General features: G+C 47.2%; 1 protein-coding gene across 1 annotated transcript; it reads left to right on the top strand.

Annotated features, from left to right (window-relative positions):
- The first annotated feature begins 11,054 nt into the window (after positions 1-11,054).
- On the top strand, positions 11,055-14,613 carry LOC147993041 (uncharacterized). Its single transcript, XM_087533327.1, has 7 exons — positions 11,055-12,174; positions 12,286-12,397; positions 12,537-12,593; positions 12,844-12,942; positions 13,761-13,873; positions 13,966-14,014; positions 14,136-14,613. Exons 2-7 carry the CDS (start codon positions 12,299-12,301, stop codon positions 14,391-14,393), a joined length of 675 nt encoding a protein of 224 aa, XP_087389453.1. The 5' UTR covers positions 11,055-12,174; positions 12,286-12,298; the 3' UTR covers positions 14,394-14,613.
- Positions 14,614-27,867: the final 13,254 nt, after the last annotated feature.

The following is a 27,867-nucleotide window of genomic DNA, read 5'->3' as shown; positions in this document are numbered from 1 at the left end:
ATCTAGTACGTCTGTATGAGCGAGTTGTTGGGGAACGTAGCAGAAATTCAAAATTTTCTACGCATCACCATGATCAATCTATGGAGTAAGCTAGCAATGAGGGGAAGAAGAGTGCATCTACATACCCTTGTAGATCTCTAAGCGGAAGCGTTCAAGTGAACGGGGTTGATGGAGTCGTACTCGCCGTGATCCAAATCACCGATGATCCTAGTGCCGAACAGACGGCACCTCCGCGTTCAACACACGTACAGCCCGATGACGTCTCCCACGCCTTGATCCAGCAAGGGGAGAAGGAGAGGTTGGGGAAGACTCCGTCCAGCAGCAGCATGACGGTGTGGTGGTGGTGGAGGAGCGTGGTACTCCAGCAGGGCTTCGCCAAGCACCACAAGAGACGAGGAGGGAGAGGGGTAGGGCTGCGCCAAGAAGGAGATATTCTCGTGTGTATGGCAGCCCAAAACCCCCACTATATATAGGGGAATGGGAGGGGCTGCGCCCCCACCTAGGTTTCCACCCCTAGGGGTGGCGGCCAGCCCTAGATCCCATCTAGGGGGCGGCCAAGGGGGGAGAGAGGGGGCGCACCACTAGGTGGGCCTTAGGCCCATCTGAGCCTAGGGTTTCCCCCTTTTCCCTTCTCTCTTGGCCTTGGGCCCTAGTGGGGGCGCACCAGCCCACCTGGGGCTGGTCCCCTCTCACACTTGGCCCACGCAGCCCTCTGGGGCAGGTAGCCCCACCTGGTGGACCCCCGGGACCCTCCCGGTGGTCCCGGTACGTTACCGATAGCACCCAAAACTTTTCCGGTGACCAAAACAGGACTTCCCATATATAAATCTTTACCTCCGGACCATTCCGGAACTCCTCGTGACGTCAGGGATCTCATCCGGGACTCCGAACAACATTTGGTAACCACGTACATACTTTCCCTATAACCCTAGCGTCATCGAACCTTAAGTGTGTAGACCCTACGGGTTCGGGAACCATGCAGACATGACCGAGACACCTCTCCGGCCAATAACCAACAGCGGGATCTGGATACTCATGTTGGCTCCCACATGTTCCACAATGATCTCATCGGATGAACCACGATGTCAAGGATTCAATAAATCCCGTATTCAATTCCCTTTGTCTAGCGGTATTGTACTTGCCCGAGATTCGATCGTCGGTATCTCGATACCTTGTTCAATCTCGTTACCAGCAAGTCTCTTTACTCGTTCCGTAACACATCATCCCGTGATCAACTCCTTGGTCACATTGCGCATATGATGATGTCCTACCGAGTGGGCCCAGAGATACCTCTCCGTCACACGGAGTGATAAATCCCAGTCTCGATTCGTGCCAACCCAACAGACACTTTCGGAGATACCCGTAGTGTACCTTTATAGCCACCCAGTTACGTTGTGACGTTTGGCACACCCAAAGCATTCCTACGGTATCCGGGAGTTGCACAATCTCATGGTCTAAGGAAATGATACTTGACATTAGAAAAGTTTTAGCAAACGAACTACACGATCTTTGTGCTAGGCTTAGGATTGGGTCTTGTCCATCACATCATTCTCCTAATGATGTGATCCCGTTATCAACGACATCCAATGTCCATGGTCAGGAAACCGTAACCATGTATTGATCAACGAGCTAGTCAACTAGAGGCTTACTAGGGACATGGTGTTGTCTATGTATCCACACATGTATCTGAGTTTCCTATCAATACAATTCTAGCATGGATAATAAACGATTATCATGAACAAGGAAATATAATAATAACTAATTTATTATTGCCTCTAGGGCATATTTCCAACACGAGTTTGCGTGCCTAGAATCCATGTACAAGTTCTGCAAGGTTGTGATTGCAGTGTTTGGCCATGAGTATTTGAGAGAGTCAAATGCTGAAGATACAGCCCGCTTGTTGGTGATGAATGCTAGCAGGGGATTCCCGGGGATGCTTGGTAGCATAGACTGTATGCACTGGGAGTGGAAGAACTGCTCTTCTACTTGGCAGGGGTAGTATAGAGGGCATGTCAAGGCTTGCACTGTCGTACTTGAGGCCGTGACCTCACAAGATCTCTGGATCTGGCACTCTTTCTTCTGCATGGCCGGATCACACAATGATATCAACGTGCTTCAACGCTCTCCGGTGTTTGCAAGGTTTGCTGAAGGCAATTGCCCGCCGGTGAATGTTAACATCAACGATCACAACAATAAAGGATACTACCTAGCTGACGGTATCTATCCTCAGTGGACTACTATTGTCAAGACAATCTCTAATCCTGTAGGAGAGAAGAGGAGGAGATTTGCACAAGAGCAAGAGAGTGCTAAGAAGGATGTGGAGCGTGCCTTTGGTGTTCTGCAATCTCGATGGGGCACCGTTCGGTATCCTACTAGAATTAGGAGCACCAAGAAGTTGTGGGAGGTGATGACTTCTTGTGTGATTGCACAATATGATCGTAGAGGATGAGCGTCTGGAACGTATCTACGATCAAGGGTTTCAGTTTCAGGGTGACAATGTTGTGCTTGAGCATGGAGGAGCGACAAAGTTTGCACAATTCATCCAATTTCATCATCAAATGCGTGATTGGAAAACTCACATTCAACTGCAAGATGATTTGGTTGAGCATATATTGGGCGCACATTGGCAACCAATAGATGTATCTTTTTTAAAATATATTTGAGACAATTTTATTTTTATTTGATTTGTAAACTATGATATGTTTATTTGGCTTGTGAACTATGATATATTTGTTTGCTTGTGAAACTATGTAAAATGTTTGTATTTTGTTTGAATTATGTTTGAAAACCCATGGCAAGCCGGTCCCGAGGGAGAAAATGGGTCTGCGTGTTGGGTGCACTGCCGACCCAAACACAAAAGAGGGCGGACGAGCAGCGGCTGGCCGACCCAAACAAACAAAGCGCGTCCTTTTGGGTCGGCGAGTTGGAGTTGCTCTAATTTCCCCCTTGAAACAAGCAGCAATTGTTGTCTCATATAGAGTTTTTTCTCTAATTCTACTACAGGGATGCTTACCAAAAAGATTGTGGGCGGGGCCAAGATTGCTTAGTAATGATGTGCCAACAAAATAATTAGCGGCAAGGTGCCTCCGATGACACTAATATGACGCCATCAATATATGTTACTAGTAGAATGCCCGTGCATTGCCACAGGCCTTTTAATTTGTTTTCTCGATTACACCTATAAATACATTGCATATATGTTTCTCGCTCCACCTCTCTCTCTCCCTCCCCCTCTCCCCTCCCCCCTCCCCTCTCTCTCACACACACACACGCTCTCCTCTTCCTCGCTCAGTGTTGACATTCACCGGCTACAGTATGTCCCAAAAGCTAAAACATTAAAGGGAAACAATGTAATAGTATGAATAAAACAATGGATTAAATAACATATATAAAGTTAATGGAACTTCTGAGTAAGAACAATGATCTCCGCACATAAGATTAGTACAAAACTCGATGGCTTCCATCACCAAACTTCTTTGGGAAGTAGGTGATGACGAAAGTAAACCGAGACATGGCCTGCATTCTCCATTTCAAGATGGTCAGCATAAGAAGATCCATGCGCACAATAGTACTTGACTCAAACACAAACTTCATATCATGGACTTACAACATCCACATTTTAACATTTCATCAAATCAGTAAAAAAATGATAGCAAAATGTTGTAGTTTCTCCTTTAAGACCGCTCCATTCATCCCCATCGCCTTGTTGTTCTCAACTTCCAGAGCAGCCACGAGGGCCTCAGCCCACTTGATCTGCTCTTTAATGCCCCCACCTTCTAAGTGCTCCACCTCTCAAGAGCATTTGTACTGGTGTAAAACAACTATTAGCTCTTCCATCTTGTTCCAGTGAATCCAAAAATAGTAGTTCATACCCAGAAGAAATAAAAAAGCATGTCATAATTAGTAAACAATTATAGCGGAAAATAATAAATAACAATCCGATCTTGAAAACAGAACCTCCACCTGCACAAGTAAATTTTGCAACTGCAGACTTCTCCCACTCCTCATATTTGTTTACAAAATAATGCAGAATATACACTACCAATCCAAAAAATTGAGTCCAAAAGAACTGGATCCTCCTACATCATTGGCTAAGTTGCCTGCATGCTGTCGAGATACTGGCTTCCTCATTTTCATATTTAAGCAGATATCTTGCAGAAGAGATACTTTGGTAGGGCCAAAATTAGTAGCATCAACCGGACAACAGAACCTTCTATCCATTGATCCTACAGTAGTACATATTCTTAACAATTACGGTTCAGTAAGAACAGTAGGTGTCAACGAAGAATTAACAATAAGTATATCTTGTATTCTTTAAAGATGGTTCCTAAAGAATATTAAAATACTAAGATATTGCTATTACATACCTGATGGTCTGCACAGACCTTCAGATTGTTGGAAAATGGTTACCTACAAAAATGGTATACTCGTAATACTCAAGTTCTCACAAAGTTCCTCAGGCACACTACCAAATAAATGCAAACCTGGGAAATGTTGACATTTTAAAATGCTGCAATCAACAAGAATTTGTGCATCATGTTGTATAGTTTAGCTCCACCAAAGTCTAAACACTCTCAGATTACTCAAGGACGTAACTTATTAGCATTCTATGAATATCCGATATCACCAACCATCCATGATTTATTATGATTAACACATTTACTAGATGATGTGGCCAATGTGTCATCTAATATTGAATATTAATGTTCTCCGTAATTACTAAAAGAAAGCAAGGAAACTTTCTGCATATAGATAACTGAATCTGCGTATTATTACAATATATACTCACAAAACACCAAGCTGCATTGAAGTCGGGTAGGGGTGCATGGGCACCAGCCACAACATTTCCGTTGTCGCTGGCCTTGCTCGCCGCTGCTTGAGCCCGATGAGCAAGGCCATCTTTCTGAATCAACGAAGATTGCACCACAAAGAGAATAGAAAATCATTGTATGGCAACAACAAATAGATTGAACGATCGAGCGATTCAAGAAAATGTACTACTATTTATGTAAAATAATAAAGTGAGATGCTGACTTGTTTGATTACTTGTCAAAATCATCTACATAGTAAATGTATTACTATTTCTGTAAGAAGTCTTCCTTTATTAGTTCACCTATTTGCTGCAAAAAACAAAGCTTATATATTTGATGTCTAAATCAACTAAGGAACAGGATAAGCTTCAGTGCAACCCACAAATAACTTAGCACCACATGTGGACACAGCCCCCCTCCCACGCGTCGCCCCTCCCGCCAGTGTAACCCTCCCTCCTCACCGCCACAGGAGAGGTGCAGGCGGGATTGTGGCGCCGAAACTTGTGCTTTTTCTCCGCCATGTTCTGGCCGTGGGTTGTGTGGCATTCGTCATGCTCTTGGAGAGCCTCGGCACATTTGATGTGTCCTGATCCGATCTAAGTGACCACCCATCCATGTTCTTGGGGAACTTTTTGATCTTCCGACGGTGTGGTGCCTTGCGATCCAGGCAAGGAGGTTGTGGCCTCCTTCAGAGACTTACTTGGATGGATGTGTCGTGCCAAGGGCCTTAGTGTTTGGTGATGGCATGCCTTGACAGTGCATCTTCATTCCCTCTCTAGAGCCGTCATGCTTCCATGTTCCTTGTTCAATCGTGGTCGAGGACCTCGATGCCTTCAGTTATGTGTTTATATGTATATCCTTCCTACATGAAGTGTTGAGCTTAGTAATCTGCTTTCGAGCACATCTGTATCTTTCTGTTTTCTGTTGTTCTTGTGTACTTGAAATTGGAAGGACCATATTTTCTATTGATGCAACTACCATGTTCATTTGTTTGTTTCATAAAATCAGGATACTGTAACTGTAGAAAGGAGGTGACAGGACATTAAAGGAAGCCCCTGTTCAGCGAGACTTTAGAATGTATCAACAACAGAAGGTACCATTAGCATTTCTTATAGCAAGCAACTTTATGTTATAATATATATGATTATATTATAATATGCAAATTTCATGGGCAAGATGACTAAATTAAGCTCATAATCGCAATATTCATGCTCTACAAACTTAAATATGCAACCCTACCTTGCAATCTCATGTAGAAAACAACTCAACTTGACAAATTCAAATTTGAAACATAACCAAAAGACAGCAAACACCATAACTATGTACCTTATTTATCAAGATATGAATTCTGGTGCATGGTATGCCATCAGTGAGGAATTTGGAAGGAAAATTAGCATGCAATGAAACCCGTGTCAAAGATCAATTAGCTAGAGCCAAGACCCACCGAATCTACAGAAAATAAAATGATAAGCCGAGACACAATGATTAGAAATGAAGCAAAAAATGATAATATCACATCTTGTTTAACAAAGCAATATCAATTGGTGTCTAGTGTCTAAAACCTACAACAAGAGAGAAGTGGTGGGGATGCTTCTATTGACAGGAATTGTATTGTTACAGCACATCCATTAAGCTCTTCTCCTTGGTACACCACATTTACTAAGTTCAAGGACAACTCAGAGTGAGATGTGTCGCGACATGAGCTTATGACTTCATAAGCACGTCTTGGTTGATGTCTTTGCGAGCTGGGGAGAATTACATCAGCAGATCCATAAGTGAACTTGATTCCCTTGCCAAGGTATGTGCGATGAATGTGACCATTAAGAAAGTTGATTTAAACCAAGTTATGATGAATATCTTGTTTTTGCCTCTGCTTAAGTAGTTGCTCATTGGAATATTAATAAGCCTTTCCAACAGGAACCTAAGCAATGCAACAACAGGGGAGGAACAACATTTAGGTTGGTGATTTAAAGATGATTGGATGAGCCACAGAAACCACTTGCACTACTGTATGAGCTGTACTTTAACTGGTCTTATCCAAATCAATTTCTTGTGCAGAAACCACTACTGTATATTAAACACAATGCAGAAACCACTACTGTATGAGCTGTACTTTAACTGGTCTTATCCAAATCAATTTCAGTGCAGATAACAAGTGAAATTTAATATAATGTCTATTTCCTATCTACTTATAGCTGGGAAATCCTCTGCAACATGTACAAAAATGATAAAATTTATTATTCCATTGTGAAGCTGAGATGTGTCAAATTGAATGAAACTATATAAATCATCTTAATATCCCTTAGTTTCCTTAAGGACCCCGCTGCCACGAGAGGGTAGGACAAAAGATGTCATGCAAGTTCTTATTATAGGCACGTATGACTATATACGGAATACATGCCTATATTACATTGATGAATTGGAGCTATTATGTATCGCTCTAGGTTGTGACTATTACATGGTGAATGTCATCCAATACAATTATCCATCACCGATCCAATGCTTACGATTCTCTCATATTGGTTTTTACTAAGTTATTATTGTTGTTGCAATCGCTATAAAACTGCTACTATTACTGTTACCGTTACTATTGCTAATCTTACCATTGCTATCAAACCATCATACTACTGTGCTATTGATCACTCTGCTGCAGATATTTAGTTCTCCAGGTGTGGTTGAATTAACAACTCAACTGCTAATACTTGTGAACATTCTTTGGCTCCCCTTGTGTCAAATCAATAAATTTGGGTTGAATACTCTACCCTCAAAAACTGTTGTGATCCCCTAAACTTGTGGATTATCAGATATTTTGATGTTGGGTTAGTAAGTGGAACAAATTTGAAGTGTTAGTGGTTGTTATGAAGAGTACTAATTAACCAGTGAACTTGCATGCCTAAGCTTACAATGTGTGCTTCATTTGTTTATAGTATTGAATTTCTTAAATTGGTTTTATGCAAAATGCAGCCACGGCAGCAGAACTGTTGTCGTGGTTATAATTTTTTAATTTGCATGCCTAAGCTTTCAGTGGAGGGTGCTTTAATACACCCGCCACTGCAACAAAAATAAACAATGGCGGGCACATGCATGTTGCCCACCACTATAGAGACTCTATCAGTGGCGGGCGCCGTCCGCCACTGATGCGATTATAGTAGTGGCAGGCGCTCCTGGCAGCCTGGCCCGCCACTGCTGGCATTTTTGCAGCCGCTACTGCTAGGCGTTCCTGTAGTAGCGGCAGGCAAACAAATAGATTTTGTTTTCAAGGCCTTAGGCCATAGGGATTCTGCCACAACGACCTTGCGTACCTAGCTTATTTCGTACCTTTGCTCCAAGGAAAAAAAAATTTATAGGTCAACCATAAAGAACACTCTCCATCAGCTACCAGACTCAAAATGAAGTAATTTTTTCTTTAGATAAGGAAGAATATTGATGAACCAAAGATAAATAAAAATCCACGAGAGCTCCAAAAAAGGATAGCCTCTACCGTAGAACACAATTTCGCTCACCGTACCCGAGAAAAGGAGAAAAGTGATGCTCAATTTCTCGAGCACTACAACCAGCCAATCATCTACTCCCTCCGTTCCACAATAGATGACCCAACTTTATACTAACTTTAGTACAAAGTTGTGTCATCTATTTTGGAACGGAGGGAGTATGATGCATGCAAGTAACTCGCATTAGATAAGTTCGGACAAGAGAGTAACTTGCATGCTGATACTAGATTTGTTCTGGCGGTAGTGACCAAAATGGTTACGAATAAAGATGAGCTAGCATTTCTTTATTCTTTTATTATATGAACTTGAATTGGTTGTGACCCCTTGTTAGTTGGGCTTTTTTCTTTTTTTTTGCCGGTGCTTGTTAGTCGGTTTGTTGTTGACAGAACAAGTCTAAACTCCATAGCACGATGCGATGCTAGAAGTCATGGTGTGCCATCTACAGTAGTAGTTACGAGAGTAGATATTTTGTGTAGAATACGGTGTCATGGCCATGGGGGTCATACGAAAAGTTTGAGATAGTCTACAGGGCATATTTCTGATTCCATTTTGCGCCGCACCCTCTTGTTTCTATGCCAGGGCCAATTAAAAGTGTTTTGCACATCCATGTCATATTCTTCTCTTTAATCATTCTTTCAAGATTTGATCCATCATGGCTCAACTCTTTAGCCCAAGCATGACAACCTCTGAGATCCTCCAGTGAACTCCATCTTGATCATAGTTGATTCAATCTTAATGCATAACTAGAATATTGATGAACCAAAGAGGAGGCAGAATATTGATGAACCAAAGAACGAAAAATTCTGCGAGGGCTCCAAAAAGGGATAGCCTCTGCCACAGAAAACAATTTCGCTCCTTGTACATGAGAAAAGGAGAAAATTGATGCACTACAACCAGCCAGCCATCTATGATAAAAGTATCTAGCTTTGCATCACCGAACTTGAATCAAGTCGCGGCCATAGAAAACACAAGTTCCTCCTTAGATGTGTATGTTTCAAAAGGCGTCTTGATTGTAGAAGACATAGTGCATCTTGATTGTGCTAACAAAATTTGTCTAGTTTGCTCCTGTCTGCTCCCTTCTCACGTTGCCTAACACCCCTCCTACAATCTTCAATCCTTGCTAGGCAAGCTAGAAAAAATCCAACAATAGTACCTCTATTTGTGCCAAAGCTCATCGAATCTTGTGAGCGAACTTCTTTTTCTCCGAGAGCACACAAATCGTGTGCCTTGGATTTATGGAAGACAGGGGGTAAAATAAAAGAAATTTAGGCAAGTTCCCACCACGCCCCGATGAGAAGCAAACACCACTCCAACTCGGAACACACACAATACAACTCCAAGGCACAAGGTCATGTCCTACACCTACCAACAAAGCCGCTTCTCGACAAACGGCAATCACCTTCAAAGAGCAACAACTCCAAACAACTATCCTTGCTGACACACCAACCCTCCTCTAGTGCCTAAAAAGAGTTGGACTCACCTGCGGCGGTGTACATAGTGCTCCTGATGAACAATCCAGAACATCGGAGAGCACCAAAGGAATGCTAAAGCCGTGTCTCGACAAACAATGCTCCCAAAAGAGGAACGATCGACAAACAACGATCACCTCCAAAGAGCAACAACTCCAAACGACTGTCCTTGTCGACGCAACAACCATCCTCGAGGGCCTAAAAGGAGTTGGCAGGTGGATGTCGTGACCCAGACAGCCCCGAGAAAGTCATCGTCTTGGACTCACCTGCGACGGTGTACATAGCGCTCCTAATTAACAATCCAGAACATCGGGGAGCACCAAAGGAATGCTAAAGCCGTGTCTCGACAAACAATGCTCCCAAAAGAGGAACGATCGACAAACAACGGTCACCTCCAAAGAGCAACAACTCCAAACAACTATCCTTGTCGACGCAACAACCATCCTCGAGGGCCTAAAAGGAGTTGGCGGGTGGATGTTGTGACTCAGACAGCCCCGAGAAAGTCATCGTCTTGGACTCACCTGTGACGGTGTACATAGCGCTCCTGATGAACAATCCAAAACATCGGGGAGCACCAAAGGAATGCTAAAGCCGTGTCTCGACAAACAATGCTCCCAAGAGAGGAACGATCGACAAACCACGATCACCTCCAAAGAGCGACAACTCCGAACGACTATCCTTGTCGAGGCACCAACCATCCTCGAGTGCCTAAAAAGAGTTGGCAGGTGAATGGCGTGACTCGGACAACCCCGAGAAAGTCATCGTTTTGGACTCACCTGCGACGGTGTACGTATTGCTCCTAATGAACAATCCAGAACATCGGGGAGCACCAAAGGAATGCTAAAGCCGTGTCTCGACAAACAATGCTCCCAAAAGAGGAACGATCGACAAACGACGATCACCTCCAAAGAGCAACAACTCCAAACGACTATCCTTGCTGACACACCAACCCTCCTCTAGTGCCTAAAAAGAGTTGGACTCACCTGCGGCGGTGTACATAGCGCTCCCGATGAACAATCCAGAACATCGGGGAGCACCAAAGGAATGCTACATAGAACCTCCAAGCCGTGTCTCCACAAACAATGCTCCCAAAAGAGGAAGGACGCTGGCATCGGCTATCCGTAACTGGACCTAGGCTTTTTCCCGGAGGCAACCAACCAACCAACCAAGTAATAGAGAGCGAGGAGCGGACACACCATAGCGACGCCTCCAAGGAGGGGAACGACACATGGGGGCTGGCACCGACCGGTCAGCATATTAATTTGTAGTCCCTCCATTCCTAAATATAAGTCTTGTTTAGAAATTCCATTCCAGTATAGACTACATACGGAGCAAAACAAGTTTTAAAAATATGTCTGTATACATCCGTATGTATCCATGTTGAAATCTCTAGAAAGACTTATATTTAGAAACAGAGGGAGTATTAAGCATGGTTAAACTTGTCAAATGATAAGTGTGGCACGAAGCATTCAGGCCCTGACATTTTTTACAAATAGAAGTTGCCATCCGAAAAGAAGAAGAAAACAAACGTATGTTACTTTCACTATGGGTAGCCTCGTCCTCCTCCTCCTCCAAGAAAGAAAGCTAGGGTTTCTGCCTCTCGCCGGCGCCGTTGCAGGTCCGCCTGGTCTCCTGTGGCCCTAGGGCCATGGGGGCGCGGTGGATCCTGCCAAGGGCCGGCGGGCCTGTCTTGTTAAGGTTTGTGTCCTGCTCAGGAAGGCGAGGCGGCGGCGGCTCCCTGAAGATGGAATAAAGGTCTCCCCGCCTAGCCCCCGTTCCGGCGGTGCATCTAGCATCCTTTGTGGGCGTGTGGAGATGTGTCTCCGGCGGATCTATCTTTGGTGGATTTGCTCGGATCTCGTCGTTGTTGGTCTACGTTCGTGTGTCTTCGGGTTGAATCCTTCCAACCTACGTTATTCTTCATCGGCGGCGGTTGCAGTTCTGGTGCACTGATCCTATGGGGCCTTATCACGATGACTTCCCGCTGTCTACTACAACAAGTTGTGCCCTACTCCAGCGATGGAGGGGTGATGACGGCGGCGCGCCTTCGGCTCGCTTCCGTGCTTGTAATCGTCGCTAGGTGGTCTACGGATCTGGATGTAATTTTTATTTCTGGTGTTCGTTGTACTGCCATGATTGAAGATGAATAGATTGAAAGTTTTTCAAAAAAAAAGAAAAACTCAAAGATGAATAAATAATTTTTTATTTTGAGCGAAGAAGGCACATCCTTTGTCGAGAAGAGAAGAAGCATGAAGTGGTGGGCTTTAAAGTGGATGATGGGCCGGTGGGCGATAAAAAGAATGAATAGCTCGTCCGCTTCAGTGTGGTGAGCGTTGGTGGCGGCGGCGCAGGGAAAGGGAAAGGGAGCAAGGAAGAAGGGAAGGGCGACGAACCCTAGCTCTGGTCAGTTTTCTGGTCCTCTAGCTAGATCCACAGGCAAGATGCGTCTGCTTGGTGCAGATGCAGGCCAACTCACTCTGACACCGCTCCGAATCTCCCCTCCCTCTTTTGCAGGCAGGTGAAGCTGATGGCTGCTGTGCTCCGATCCGCGGCGAGGCGGTTGGCCGGCGAGCTGCCGGCGGCTGAGATGGGGCTCCACCGCCTCCCTCTGCACTCCCAGTCCCAGGTAGGGCTCCAAAATCCCCATCCCCTGCTGTGACTGTGAAATGGACGGCTGATTTCTGTTGGATTGGTCGCTTGCACTGGTCAATCAGCTCACCCTTTTGCCCAATGGAAGCTCGGTTCTGAGTCCTCTTGTGCTGCAGGTCAATGTTTGGAGCGCCTCATCTGCTCCTGGCTCTGCCCCCTCTTCTCTGACCAAGGCAAGTCAGACACTTGAATTGTCTGGACTATCTTGAGCATCTTGTTAAACATGCACCACTAAAGTAGTGATCTTTCTTCTTATTGTTGGACACTAGTAGTAGTAGTTAAACACCACTGATCTTCGTTTTGTTTTATTTGTGGTCTTGATGCTGCCTGCTTATCTTAGATGTAGCAGTAATATCTTGAACATCTTGTTACATGTAGCATTCAAGTAATCATCTTTTGTTCTTATTACTCTTGACGAAACAGACCAAGGCGGTGATCAAGAGCACCCTTCTACCACAACTCATCCCGCGCCGCACAATGTCCTCCTCCTCCGGTCGCGCCGCCTCTCAACCAGCCGACAAGGTAACTAACATGATGCCCATGCTCAACTGTACAATGTAGTTTTGGTGCTGGCTAGCTGTGTTTGGCTTGACTGCATGCATTTTCAAAACTTGATACGGTTGCCTGTTGCTACGCGAGCCAGTGCCCAGGTTTTGTGCTTCCTGCTCATCCAGCAGAGTGCTACAACATGTAAACCACTACTAACATGCTTGATCCGAGGATCGTAGACCCCGCCGAACCTCTTTCATCTTATCTTCATTGGATTTTGTGAGAAACCGTGCTGAACATCCTGTTAGATGTACTGTAGCAGTTAAACACTGGCCTTTGCTTTGATTGTTGACAAACCAGACTAAGGCGGTGATGAAAGCGCCTTCTGTTTTAATTGTGGTTTTGATGTTGGCTGGTTATGTTATACTATTCGTGTTCAATGCGTGTTATATAGGGGCATGGTCTCATGGATGGATTGATATGCTTGCCCTGTTGTTATGCTAGCCTAGGGCCCGTCTTTTGTTCTTGCTGCTCATCTACAAGAGTGCCGTATCATGTAAATCACTAAGTTGCTGAACTGATTTTGATGCTCATCAACCAGCCGACAAGGTATATGCAAACACAGACCCCGATGCCAATGCTGAACTGTATGTTATGGTTTTGATGCTGGTTGGTCATGTTATTTTTGTGTTCAAAGCTTCTTATATAGTGGCATGGATTCATGGCTATGGTTTGCGCTTGCTGCTCATCTAACATGCTTGATTTGGGGATCGTAGACCCCGTCGAATTTTTGACAAAACCTGCTGAACTGTGTTGGATTCCATTAATATGTCCTTTATTTTGTTCTACAGTTTTGCTTTTACCTGAGGGGCGCGAGGATGACAGCTATGCAAGAACCAGGCTCAAAAGTACTTAGCACGATAATTCTCGTGAGAAGTGAAGAAGAATGTTTGAATGATTTCTGGTGAGGCTGTAACCTCCAAGCTGGATTATTTTGGGATGTTTTCCGTTGTTTTATTATTTTTCATTATTTCACATGTTTTTTGTTTTCTGTAGGTATTTCATGAGTGTGGTAAAGAAGAATGAGGTTCAGCGTGCAAAGGAGGTACTTATTTGTTTCTTCCCCACCCTTCCGCGCTTGAATACTTGTAGTAGTTCTGCAGTGTGCCAAATATTTCTGTTACTTGTTTTTACTTGCTGTAATCTGTGTGCACTGTGCACGGCAGATGGAATACATAAATATGAAGTCCAGATACGATGAGGAATGGGAAAAGGTACAAAATCTGCCATGGGTCCAGAAGTTGGAGAACCTCCAAGATCACCTTTCAAACAAGGCTTGGGTTTTAATTCCTGGTGGCTTACTGCTTGCCGGCCTGGGGGAGTCCTCAGACTGGAAGCTGTCAAGAGGCCAACACGCACCACCCCCTGGACCTGGAGAGGAGAAGACCCCTTTCGAGAAGAATCCTGTAGAGGATATGTTCTAAGCCTTGAAACGGTGGGGGTCATGACAAGCCTAGCAGGGCTAAGAAACTTGCAAAGTTTAATTGGTTTCGTAAGATTTGATTCTTAGTTTCTTTGCTGTGACAAGGAGGGTGCCTAGCTATATCTCGGCTGTTGCTGAAATTAACGAAACTTTGAGCCACTTATGTGTTGACCTTTTAATGTACTCCATGTCCACCCTAACTTTGAGTTCACCCTAACGAGGTTATAACGGTATCTGAACAATCGGACGGACAATATCTCTATGTGCTGGAGCTACCCACCCATTCCTAGCTTGTTCCAATGTCAGATGATACCAGTTACCAACCGGTGCTGATCCATGAATGAAGAAACCAAGCAATTAAGTGAAACAGAAACAAAATGATCGGAACCGAAAAACAAAAAAGGGAAACGTGCATTTGACTTTCCCAAATGATTTTTTTTTTCATCGTCCTGAATATGAATGATAGTCACCACTACTGGTGTCCATCTCAACTGTATATTACTTACTTATAAAAGAGGCGAGTTTTTCCATGTTAATAAGAAGAGCGAGTTGTGTGTATCCTACAAATTCTGATCGCTGATACATAAACACCAACACACCTTAAAGGGGTTGCTTGGATAAGTAAGTAAGAGTATACTATTATATTATTCGATTGTACAAACAAAATACTAGGTTTTTCCCCCTAAAACCGTGTATGGTTAGCGTAGCAAATTCCAGAATGGTTTTCGTAAATCAGATAAATCGAGCTTTACGAAAAACGACTAGTAGCGGTTTTTCTGCAAACGAGTTTAGCGAATGGCCAAATGGGTCTCCATCAAGCTATGACCACCAACTCGCTTCCCCATCCCCCGCCGCCGGCAACTTTCTGGGCACCGCTGCAGCTCGCCTCGCTCCACCGCGCCCGCCCTTGCGCGCCACCCACATCCACACCCAAAGGTACGGCCGGTCGGTCGCCTCCTTCCCGCAGGGGCACGCGGAGCCATGATTTGGCAACAGGGAAGGCGGAAAAGACAATGAACATTTTTTATATAATGATCATACAAAGAGGAGTCCAAGATAGTATGTTTTCTTCAATTAGAAAAATTGTAGGCTTTTCATTAGTTTGAATGTGGCTCTTAATTATGCTTAAAACACATAGAACAAAGTTGATAATCCTATATGGTGCGCTTTCGCTTCTTGCTAATTGTGTAAATTTTACTCGTGCCAGAATACTTGATTGATAATTTGTATATCAACTAATTTCACACTTAATCTATCATGTATACAAACTAGTATGTCGATTTCTAATCTTCCTGAACTACAAACCCAGATGATAGAATCAGTGCATGTCTAATTTACAGTAGCTATATTTGAGAATAAAACGGGAAATTGCTATCCCTAATTAATTCCATCTGAAGCAAAAAAAGGAAAATGGTCTTGTAGACCTAGATGCAGACCTGTTCATCTGTATTTCACAGTATAAATCAACGAAAGAATCAAGGAGAGACACACCGCAGGATTATTCTGCCGCGCCGGCGTTGATCCATTGTGCTTGTGCGGATGCCCTCGTCAAACTTCCCTAGGCGGCTGAGCGGAGCGAACGTGCGTGCGTGTGGTGCGTCGGCGGCTCGGCGCCCAGATAGACGATGCCCTCGATCGATCGTGGCCTCCTCTGCTTTCAGAGCTACTACATCTACATGGCTTTTTGTTTCCCCTAGTGGGCTTACATGGGCTTTCACTTGTGATGTTCCTGGGCTTCAAGCCTTGAGGCACGCTTGAGGGGGCCTGATTGGTCCTAAATCAATTCAATGTAGCCTAATCTCAAATATAAAAAAAAGCTACCTGCATAACTAACATGCGACAACCCCTCAAAAAAAAAACAACGTGCGACACAACCATGGCCCCACAACCATTAGGGGGGGGGGGGGGGGGGGAGGCTACGGGAGTGCCCCCCGCTTGCCCCCCCTTAGAGCAATTCTAGCACACCCCTTAAAACGCACCGACCCGTAAAATAACCGCCTGTTTATGGTTTCTCGCAGAAAAGTGACGCAAGCAGACACCGTATCGGCCCGCGACCTGCAAAAAAACTTGCGGGGCTCGGAAAAACTTCGCCCTCAACCTTTAGATTCATGGGGTGGTAGGCCGACCCGAGCTTGACCCCTATCCGCTACGAGATTTGGCGGGAGAGACATTTCCGCACGACAGTTCATTCCTCCCTCCCCTTCCGCCGCCAACCACCTTCCTCCGCCCGCTTCGGAGCACCTTCCCCGGCTTCCCTCTGCCGCCATGGAAACCTCCCATCTGTCGGCTGTCACCACGGATGCCATCCCCGAGCCAGTCCCGTCAGCAGATCTCGTCACCGGCGATGTCGCGCCCGTCGCCGTTCAAGGCTCCGCGGCGCCACCCCGCAAGCGGCAGGGCGACATAGTAGTTCAAGGCGGCGCTCCCGCAGGCCCCGCCGGAAAGACACGCGCGCCCGCTGCCCCTGTCGCTGCGAAACCGATGCCTCCCGCGCCAGTGAAGAAAGGGAAGGTTGCCGGTGTCAAGCGCAAGAAGACCGTCACAACAGCGACCCCGCCAACACCTCCCCCGATAGCTCCGACAAGAACTGCCCCGAGGATGCCCGCCGATGGCGCTGCTGCCCCCGCCCCCGAGGTGTTCACGGAATGGCCTCGAGGTATGATGCTACGATTTGCTTGCAAATTCTTTTCACTTTTGTGCATTGTGCGTGTTCGTGACTTGACGAGCGAAATTGCAATGCCGGTTTGCATGATGCGACTGCCGACTTCATGCAAATGTTGGACGACAACACCGTCGACATCGATCAAGCCCCGATCGGTGAGCATGGAGTTGGCCGAGAAGAAGCCTCAAGAGAAGACTCAAGGAGAAGACCATGCGCAAGGCCGCCATTGAGGAGAGAAGAGCCATGGCCGACGAGAACAAAGCCATGGCCAAACTCCTAGAGGGAACAAGATCATGATGATGAACCAAAATGAGATGGACGAGGTCACCGAAGAATGGCATGACATGGCAAGGATGGAGATCTTGGAGAGGAGGAGGCTAGCCGGGAGAGGCCATGCGGTGCCAAGGTTCGGTGAGAATGGTGGTTCGGCAAGTGATGGTGGGAATGGTGGCGGTGAAGATTTCATCTTGTGATGATGATGATGATGATGATGATGGATGTGATGCCTTTTGGGTTGTGGTGCGGAAACTATGTTCAAATGTCGCCAAAACTGTGTGGTGGTGACAAAATCATGTTTGAATTCACGGCATTTATGTTTTATTTGTTTAAAATTACGGTCAATTGATTTGTGTGCTTTTACGGTATGAGGGTATATTCTTTTTTACTACTCGGATTTGCGGGCTCTGTTCCGCCGCAGCTGGTTTCGATCTTGAAAACGTGATTTTCTCGGCCCTTATCCCGCTTATAAGGGTCGCGGTTTTAAGGGATCTAGCTAGAGTTGCTCTTAGCTCCGCCCCTGCTTTCTACACCAACCAATGCAAGGACCGTGCCGGCTTCATGTCCAGCCACTCCACGTATCCCGTCGCGTCGTGGCGCCGGAACAGATCAGGGCTCGATGGAGATGCCTCGTTGGGCACGACCGCCCCGACGGCGACGTGGTCGAACTGCGTGGGGCTCCGGCATGTTTTGCTTGTTGTACTCGTGCAGCGCCGAGACAGATGACGCACCATGTCCAGCGCAACAGGTAGCCCGGGTGCTCCGGCCACGACCGGACCGACGGGAGCGCGCTGGGTCTGAGAGGCGGTCTGCGTCTGTCACCGTCGTTGGCGCAAGAGACAATGAGCGAGCGCCCATGGAATGGAAGTACGCGGCCGGCTGGATCCAGTAGAGCGCCGGCGTGATCCCGTTCCCGTGTGCGCGCGACGTAGGCGGCCCACCCTACGAGTACGAGGAAGGCGGGCGTAGAATAGATCATGCGCGTCACGGCGACGACGGCGGAGAGAGTCTTGTAGGTGCCTCAACCCCTCATCGAACTGGCCGTCGGAGTAGATTCGGGGACGTACAACACGCCAGCGGCCAGCGTGAGCGTCGCTCGTCGACGGGCTCTTGCCCTTCGTCGGGGTCGCTAGGGAGGGGAACATCAACTTCGTCGGGCCTCAACCCAACCACATTTTCTTTTTTCGTATATAAAGAGAAAAAAGTATAAATCGAACCTTCAACTCGCGGGCAATTGACACGGCCCTAAATCCATTTGTAGTCTTGTTTAGAAAACAGGGTGTGTGGCACTTCTAGTACTCACTCACAACTTTCTTAGGGCATCTCCAATGGCGATCCTTAGACCGCCCGCACACGTTTGAATCGTGGAAACGATTTAACATAGGCATGTATCAGTCCACGAGACGGTCCGGACGCACTTTCTCCTGTAAACCGGAGAAAAACCTGGGGCTTTGCGAGCGCCCGGACTGCTGTCATGCCCGCGTCTGACCGTCCTGACCCACCCACCGCCCCTCCCATTATGTCGGCCCAGAGCATGCAGCGACCAGCATTGATGCCCACGATTTGACCGGATAGGAGGGCTGTGCAGACGGACGAACCTCTCACTGACAGCATTGAAGAGGTGCGTCGACCGAGAGAGCGCCGCCCGCTGCTCACTCGGCTGAACACGCCTCCTCGCAGCATTCAAACGGCCACAGACTGCCCGCCGTCCTCAATTAAAACCCATGCATGCGCTGAGAAACCTACTCCGGCCACAAGTCCGTTTGCGAGCCACCCGCCATTAAGCACAAGCCGGTTGGTCCGGCCGTTCCCCCGCTATTTAAACGATGCTAGATGCCGGCCAAAAATCGCATCACACTCCGCTCCCATCTCCTTCTTGCACGCCATTTTCTCCACTAGCTCCATGGCATCCGGCGAGCAGGAAGCCGAGTTCTTTGGCATACAAGCTGGCTGGGTGGTCTGTCGAGCCCGCTAGATACGAGCCAGGCAACTCTCTGTCCCGCCTCCATCGACGGTCCAGGCGGCTGGAGGCCAGCTCGCGGAGACAGAAGCTCCAAGCCAGGCCATCGTTCAGTAACTCGCCGCTCCGAGTCAGCTTGCCGAGGAGTGGCGTGTTGCTCCAGGCTGGCACGCGGCAGACCACGACGGCACAGGCATCGTCGTTGCCTCGTTGCCATGGACGACGCCGTGTCGCACCGCTCCTCCCGTGCTAGTGACCATGCCATCTGCCGTGAATGTGTCCATGACCGCGCCCTGCCGGCGGAGGTCGACGACACGGAGAACAGCATGTTTGCGCGTGCCGCCATCATCGAGGAGAAGTAGAACATGGGAGGCCGTTGCTGCTTGGGTCCCATGAAGGCCACCGCCGAGGCGACGCCAACGTACACAGCCAGTGTCTTGCACGGTTCAACGCAGACCATCGTCAACCCCTGCCTCAGCTTCATGGAAGCGGAGCCCCCCTTCCCCTCCGGCCGAAGCACCCCCTTTGCCACTCTGATAAGCGGCGCAGCCAGACATAAGGAAGATATGGGGAAGAATATACCTCTAGGGGTCAAGGTAGTCCGACGAACGGGCTGCCGGACATGGGGAAGATGAAGGGATCCGCCGCGGCCGGCCGTAGACTGGTGTAGTGTAGCCGTGTCGTGGGAATGAAGCTCCGCGCAGCCGAACATGCACCTAGTTTTAGCTCTTTTTAGTTAAAATATGTCCAAACTGTAATGAATTTTGTCTGGTCAATATGAAATCTGATGTGTCTGCATGAATTTCATCCGGTTTATTGAAAAAGTGTTTGAAATGTATGCGGGTAACATAGGATGACGGCCTCCGTATCCGTGTCCGCGGACCGATCCCCGCGCTCGCAGTAGGATGGGGAGGAAATTTGGCGCCATATGAGATGCCCTTATACATCCGTGACAAGGAATAAAATGCCTTTGGTGACCTGCCCTTATACAACCGTCTGGAGGCGCTATCTGTGCCGTCACGCGTTTTGTTGGTCAGCGTCACGCATGCATGTATTTGCCGTATTTCAGCGACAAGCTTTTTCTACTCTCCTGTATTGCAATTAAATAAAAGATGTGTCTAGAACTCACTCGAGTGACGTCAGCATAGTTTTGGTGCTACGATCAGCACGGCTGGATACTACAAACGAAGATGAAGAATATCGCGACGGTACTGCAAACAATGACAACATATGCTTTAACCGTCCTGATTAAAATGCTACAACCGTTAATGGAGGATGTTGCGACTGGTAAGATGACGTGCTGCAATCTATGAGAGACGACATGCTACAACCAACAAGACCAGACAAATGCTCCAGCCAGTAGGTAGAAATATTGCAAATGATGGGACAAAATGTTGCAAGGTTGACTGAGGCTTTGTTAAATCTCAGTCGACTGAGATGAGTTTTAGCAAGCTCGATTAAATAAACAGTGACATCTCGTTTAGAGGACTCGGCACAGGGGAGCGCGCACAGTTGCCATCAAACGGCCACACATGTTCATAGCGAAGATGCCAGGTTAAGTACATGGGATTGACCCGGTCGTTATGTTCCTGTGCGAAGCAGAGAGCCGTTTGAGCCGATCGTTTAGATTTCATGCCGTTGCCAATGGCAGCCTGTCTATTTATAGCACAGATGCATTGCATACCAGCCATCCCCAACTCAAACACAGCTCTAGCTATGGCTTCTTCCTCTTGGTCGGTGCGTTCCTGGGCAAGGCATCAGCACTTGCCGCTCATCAAGTCCCAAAAAACTTACATCATGCACAGCCCACACAATGATCGACACAGTTCTTTTTTCACCCAACCACGTTGCGTCGTTGAATTTTGGACACAGTTCTTTTTTCACTCGGCATTTCTTTTTATTCGTCCACGCCATGTGTAGATTCAGAGCAATTTTTTTTCGCTCTACGTGAAATGTTTCCTCCTGGGGTGCGTGAGGTTCGCTGAAAATTTCAGAGCATTTGGACACCTGAGTAGCTCTCAGTAAAAAAGATAAATTGGAACAGAACAGTATATAAATAGTACACTTTTTAACAGACTGCAAATTTGTTTTTTTTGCCGAGAACTACTCAAATGTCCAAATGATTTGCAATTTGGAGCAGACATTGCGTACCAAATTATCTACCATGCTATTTGTTTTGAATTTTTTATTCAGCGCAGGTGTAGATGAGCCTAGGAGCCAAAATGCCTCACTCTGTTTCGATGAGCCTAGGTCGTGTGGCGGATGGACTCGCAAACATAGTATCCACAGAAATCATGCCCTTGTTCCTGCCACAACCACTTTACAAGAAATAGAGGTTAATCAAACTGATAAGTAAGAATGCCAAATGGTATTGATGAAACTAGCGCTTGAATGACTAGTAGATGCGCTTAAAATGCTACTATAGTACTTACTTTCGGGTGTCTAAATTGCAGCTCCTTCGGCAGTCCCGGAGCTTTTCTGGTGAACTTTCTCCAAACCCTGCCGGACAAAGAAAACAATTACTTGATATATCAGGAAATGAACAAAGTTGCTGATATGGTGGATAATGATCGATTTAACATACTTCTCGAGTATTTGAGTCATGTCTGCATAGTCCTGGGGATCTTTTCGTCTTGAGTCTAAGACGGTTACTAGTCCCTGCTCAAGCTTAATCTCTAGGAGAATATAGTGGAAACTGCACACGCATGCATAACTCATCAATTACATTACTATAACCTTGACTAATATATAAGGGAAACCGAATACGCACAAGACAGTAACACTCACTTGAAGTTGTAAGGAAAGAGTATTATATCTTTGTTTTCATTTATTACGAATGATTGTAGCAAGTTGGCCTCGGTAGCTGCGGCATGAAGTTTAACCTCAGTTGCATCTATGAGATATGTGTTAATGAACCCAATATCACCGACTTGTCTTTTCTTCAATTCGGCGATCTTCAATCTGCATAATATAGTGAGGATGATTATAAATACATGCAATGAAAGAGCTAAGCTATATAGAGAAACTTAATGACAGAAGTAGTACTACTTACAGACAGTAGCAGGTGACCGTTGTTTTATCGAGGGCCAATTGATTGAAAAACTGATAGAACTCCTCAAATGGAACAGGCAAAAGATCAATTCCAACAAGGTCATGCTCCTTTTTAACTTTCACATACAAAGTACTCCTCCCCCCAGAGTCTCTACAGATTTTCAAGTACCAAACATGCAATCTTCGCATCATCGTTGATAGAGATCTTTCACCTTTGACGAGAGGCTTCCCGTACTCGTATCTTTGTATCTGCATGTCCATGGGTTCATAATGTACTTCGTCGGGCAGGTAATCTGCAAGATTGCTATAACCGGGCACCATCCTCGGATCATTAGCGTCGTTGTGGCTAGGCACCTTGAGCGGGGGGCACGATTGCTTCGCTTGTTCGCCGAGCTGGGCAATTTGTTTCCCAGCTCGTCGTTCTTTCAGCCTTTGATCACTGACAGTACTTCCCGACCGCTCCGCTTCGGCAAATTCCTTTCCAATAATGCGATCATAGTTTCCTTTCGGCGGATCAGACTTCGGTGGTTTTGTCAGGGCAGCCAGAGTGCGCTTCACTTTCACCCGATCTACCTTCTCCTCCGGAGGTGGATGTTTCTTTGCTTTCACCCCTTCAAAGAATTTCCTCACATCTTCTCGCGCGATCTCGGTGTTCTCCTCCTAGGTCCTCTCGTATGGTAACTTCTCTGGAGTCTTCAGAGAAGGACCGAATCTGTATGTCCTCCCGCCTCTCGTTGTACTGCTAGACGCCGACCGAGCAGACGGAGCGGTTGTCTTCTTTACTTGCTTAAGAGGCGGAGGAGAAGGACTACGACGCGCCGGAGCAGCTGGAGCGGCGGCAGGTCTCTTCCGCCCTTGCTGACAAGGCGGAGAAGGAGGAGGCTGGCTGCTCGGGTGCGTCGGCGTAGGCGGAGAAGGAGGCGGAGTGCCGCCACGCGCCGGAGAAGGAGCCGGCCGAGGGCCCTGATCGTCACTCGCCGGAGGAGGAGGCGGTGGAGGAGGCGGAGTGCCCTGACTCGCCGGAGGAGGAGGAGGAGGCGAATGAGTCCAGTTCGGAAGGTTGATGAGCTCCTTCCGCCATAGGCATGGAGTCTTCAGAGCAGACCCCAGCCGAGTCTCCCCTTCACCGGTAGGGTGGTCAAGTTGGAGGTCCTCAAATCCCTCCGTTATCTCATCCACCATCACCCTAGCATATCCTTCTGGAATCGGCCGGCAGTGAAAAGTTGCGCCGGGTTCAGTAGGATAAACAGAGCCAACAGCCGCCTTGACCTTCAAATTCATCCATTGCGTCATAAGGTGGCAATTTTGAGACTCCGTGATAGCATCCACGGGATAGCTGGCAGGAGCCATCAAGGCATGCTCCGGCTGAAGCAGCTCGGTGGAAGCCACGCTGCTTCTGCGCTGAGATGGCGGGGTAGCTTCGGGGGAGGCTTCGGCAGTACGTTTGCTGCGATTTGCTTCTCGTTCCTCTATCGCGTCTACCCTTGCTTGCAGCGCCTGCATTTGGGTCTGCTGCACTTTTTTCCTCCTCTCATGGGATTTGTAACCGCCTGCGTCCGGAAACCCAACCTTCCACGGAATGGAGCCTGGCGTGCCTCGTGTCCGTCCAGGGTGCTCAGGATTCCCGAGGGCCATTGTGAGCTCGTCGTTCTCTCTGTCTGGAAAGAACGTCCCTTCCTGCGCTGCTTCGATATACTACTTAAGCTTACTGACTGGTATGTCCATTTGATCGTTCGTCCAAATGCACTTCCCTGTTACAGGGTCCAAGGTTCCGCCAGCCCCGAAGAACCAAGTCCGGCAACGGTCTGGCCAGTTAATTGTCTCTGGTTCGATCCCTTTATGAACCAGATCATTCTCAGTCTTGGACCACTTAGGCCGGGCTACGAGGTAGCCACCTGACCCCGTGCGATGGTGAAGCTTCTTCTTCGCAGCATTTTGCTTGTTTGTCGCCGACATCTTCTTACTCTTTTCCGATGTCTTGTGGGCCACAAATGCGGGCCAGTGATCTCTGATCTTCTCATATCTGCCCTTGAATTCTGGTGTCTCATTATTTTCGACAAACTTATTCAGCTCTTTCTTCCACCTCCTGAATAGTTCTGCCATCCTCTTCAGAGCAAAAGACTTGATTAATTTCTCTTTAACTGGGTTCTCTGGATTATCCTCTGGCGGTAGGGTGAAATTTGACTTCAGCTCAGTCCAAAGATTATTTTTCTGCATATCATTGACATAAGACACCTCAGGGTCTTCTGTAGCCGGCTTAAACCATTGTTGGATGCTTATCGGGAACTTGTCCCTAACCAGAACCCCGCACTGAGCAACAAATGCGCTCTTTGTCCGGAGGGGTTCAATAGGTTGGCCGTCGGGCGCGATTGCTATGATCTCAAACTTTTCATCCGAGCTCAACTTTTTCTTCAGGCCTCGTCTATTTACTGAAGTTGTGCTCGATCCGGAGGGCTAGAAAAAAGAACAAAGACTTAATTAATATGTGTACATACCAAAACAATGAATGCATCAATCAGCTAGTCAGCATAGGCTTAACTAATATATATACCTGGCCGGACTCGGTTCGGTCACCGGAGCCGTCATCACGGTCTCCTTCTTGCACCGGCATTGGGTCACCAGAGCCGTCCTCATGTTCTTCTTCTTGCACCGGCATTAGGTCACCGTAGCCAGCTTGTCCACCCTCTCCTTCCAGACCATCGGTTTCGTTGAGAAACAACGAGATGGCATCACTTCCTTCTGTGATTATGTCCCTCAACAACGCTTCTTTTGTTGCTTCGTCTAGGGCGGTGTCCATAGTTTCTACAAATATTTACAACATGGCAATTATTATTCAAACATGACAGATGGATATATTAGTGCCAAACGTAGAACTAGCTACCTAATCATAGTAAGATATCGGGAGGGGGTATATATCGACAACGACGACACTACATCTATGTCCCTCGACGACCCTCGTTCCCGATAAAAAAAAGAGGAAGAAGAAGAAAAAAAAGAGGAGAAGAAAGAATAGAGGAGAAGAACTCCTCTATTCTTTCTTCTCCTCTTTTTTTCTTCTTCCTCTTCTTTTTTATCCTCTTCTTCCTCTCATGTTCGAGAGGATCGCCGAGGGGTCGGGAGGTTGCCTAGTGTCAAAGGATTCAACAAAACCATGTCTTCATCATTAGGCGAAAGTAACATGTGCATGATGGTACGAAGCTCTTCAAAGTTGTTCTGGAACGGAGTCCCAGATAGGATAATTCGCTTTTTGGTACAAAGTTCAGAAAGAGCCTTCCGAATATCGCCATTTGGAAGGCCTTTGCTGAATTCGTACCAAAAGGCGGATTATTCTATCCGGGACTCCATTCCAGAACAACTTTGCAGAACTTCGTACCAACATGCCCTGGTTACTTCCGGCTAATGATGAAGGCATGGATTTCTTCAATACTTTGACACTAGGAAACCTCTCTCGACCCCTCGGCGATCCTCGACCCCTCGAACCCTCGACGACCCTGGAACCCTCGACCCCTAGACGACCCTGCTGGAACCCTCGACCCTCGACCCTATAGAACCCTCGAACCCTCGACCCTGAAACCCTCGACCCTTGACCCCTTAACGACCCTCGACCCTCTACCCTAGTTCCCGACCCTCGACCCCTCGGCGATCCTCGACACCCTCGTTCCCGATAAAAATTAAGAAGAAGAAGAAGAAGAAGAAGAAGAAAATAGAGGAGAAGAAGAAAGGAATAGCTAGAGGAGAAGATCGAAGAAAAAAAGAAGAAAAAAAGAGGAGAAGAAGAAAGGAATAGTGGAGAAGAAGAGAAAATAGAATATATTCTATTTTCTCTTCTTCTCCACTATTCCTTTCTTCTTCTCCTCTTCTTTTTCTTCTTTTTTCTTCTTCTTATTTATTTCTCCTCTACTGCTCGGCGACCCTCGACGACCCTCGTTCCCGATAAAATAAAGAGGAAGAAGAAGAAAAAAAAGAGGAGAAGAAAGAATAGAGGAGAAGACTTCCTCTTCTTCCTCTCCTCTTCTTCTCCCTCTTCTTCCCCTTCTTCCTCGCCTCTCTCATGAATGTCCGGCGTTCTCGACCCCCCTGCACGTGTCGAAGAAAAAAAAGAAGAAAAAAAAAGAGGAGAAGAAGAAAGGAATAGAGGAGAAAAGAGAAAAGAGAATATATATTCTATTTTTCTCTTCTTCTCCTCTATTCCTTTCTTCTTCTCCTCTTCTTTTTCTTCTTTTTTCTTGTTCTTATTTATTTCTCCTCGTCTTCCTCTCCCCTCTCGGCGACCCTAGACCCCCTCTCGACCCTCGACCCCTAGCCGACCCTCGACCCCCTCTCGACCCTCGACCCCTCGGCGACCCTCGACGACCCTCGCTCCCGATAAAAAAAGAGGAAGAAGAAGAAAACAAGAGGAGAAGAAAGAATAGAGGAGAAGAAATCTCTTTTTTTCTTCCTCTTCTTTTTTATCCTCTTCTTCCTCTACCACTCTGCGACCCTCGACGACCCTCGTTCCCGATAAAAAAAAGATGAATAAGAAGATAAAAAAGAGGAGAAGAAAGAATAGAGGAGAAGCTCCTCTATTCTTTCTTCTCCTCTTTTTTTTCTTCTTCCTCTTCTTTTTTATCCTCTTCTTCCTCTCATGATCGACGACCCTCGACCCCGATAACATTTTTTTCCCCGATAACATTTTTTTCTCCGAGATAGTTAGTGTTCCCGAGTGAACCGGAGGGGGATATTGGTCATATCGGATTCGTCATATTTTCTACGAATGTTCTATATAGATACATCCATCGATATCATTCCATACATACATATACATCTACATTATATATGAACAAAAAATATCAAAATTCATCATACATACATCTACAGTATATATGAACAAAAATTATAAACTTTCTCCCCAACTCATACATACATACATACATACACCTACATCATATCAATATTTTGCAAATTAAGGAGCAGGGAAGGAAGGAAGGGGGAGGATGGGGCGGTAGCTACCTCTCCCGGAGAGATAGGGGAGGAGACGCGGGCGGCTGGCGTCGGGGGCGACGGCGACGAGGACGGGCTCGGGGTCGGCGAGGGCGAGGGCGACGGCGGGGCGCGCTCGGCGGCGGCGGACGGGCGGCCGGCGACGACGGCGAGGTAGGGCGCGCTCGGGGGCGGGGCAGGGGCAACGTCGGCGACGACGAGGCGCAGAGGGTGCTCGGGGGCGGCGGATGGGCTCGGCGGCGCAGGGGGTGCTCGGGAGCGGTGGACGGGCGGTCGGCGACGACGGCGAGGCAGGGCGCGCTCGGGGGCGGGGCAGGGGCAACGGCGGCGACGGCGAGGCGAGCAGAGGGGCAGCCTGGGGGCGTCGTCGGGGTGGGATTGAAGAACTGAACCAAAATTTTCACAAGTGCTGTATATATAGACGGAGCATTGGTCACGGTTCGTGGCACCAACCGTGATCAATGCCCCCCTTTAGTCCCGGTTGGTGCCACCAACCGGGACCAAAGGCCTCTTTTCAGTAGCCCAAAGGGCGGGAAGCGGCCCCCT

Source organism: Triticum urartu, chromosome 1A (genome assembly GCF_056163025.1).
Source record: "Triticum urartu cultivar PI428250 chromosome 1A, HENAU_Tu73, whole genome shotgun sequence".
NCBI lineage: Eukaryota > Viridiplantae > Streptophyta > Magnoliopsida > Poales > Poaceae > Triticum > Triticum urartu.
The sequence above is the reverse complement of the archived record's forward strand: the minus strand, read 5'-3'. Positions and strand labels throughout refer to the sequence as shown.

Coding starts and splice junctions, on each gene's coding strand:
- LOC147993041 (XM_087533327.1), top strand. CDS start 12,299: ATGGCTGCTGTGCTCCGATCCGCGGCGAGGCGGTTGGCCGGCGAGCTG. Junction 12,398..12,536: donor CTCTGCACTCCCAGTCCCAG/GTAGGGCTCCAA, acceptor CTTGTGCTGCAG/GTCAATGTTTGGAGCGCCTC. Junction 13,874..13,965: donor GAATGTTTGAATGATTTCTG/GTGAGGCTGTAA, acceptor TGTTTTCTGTAG/GTATTTCATGAGTGTGGTAA.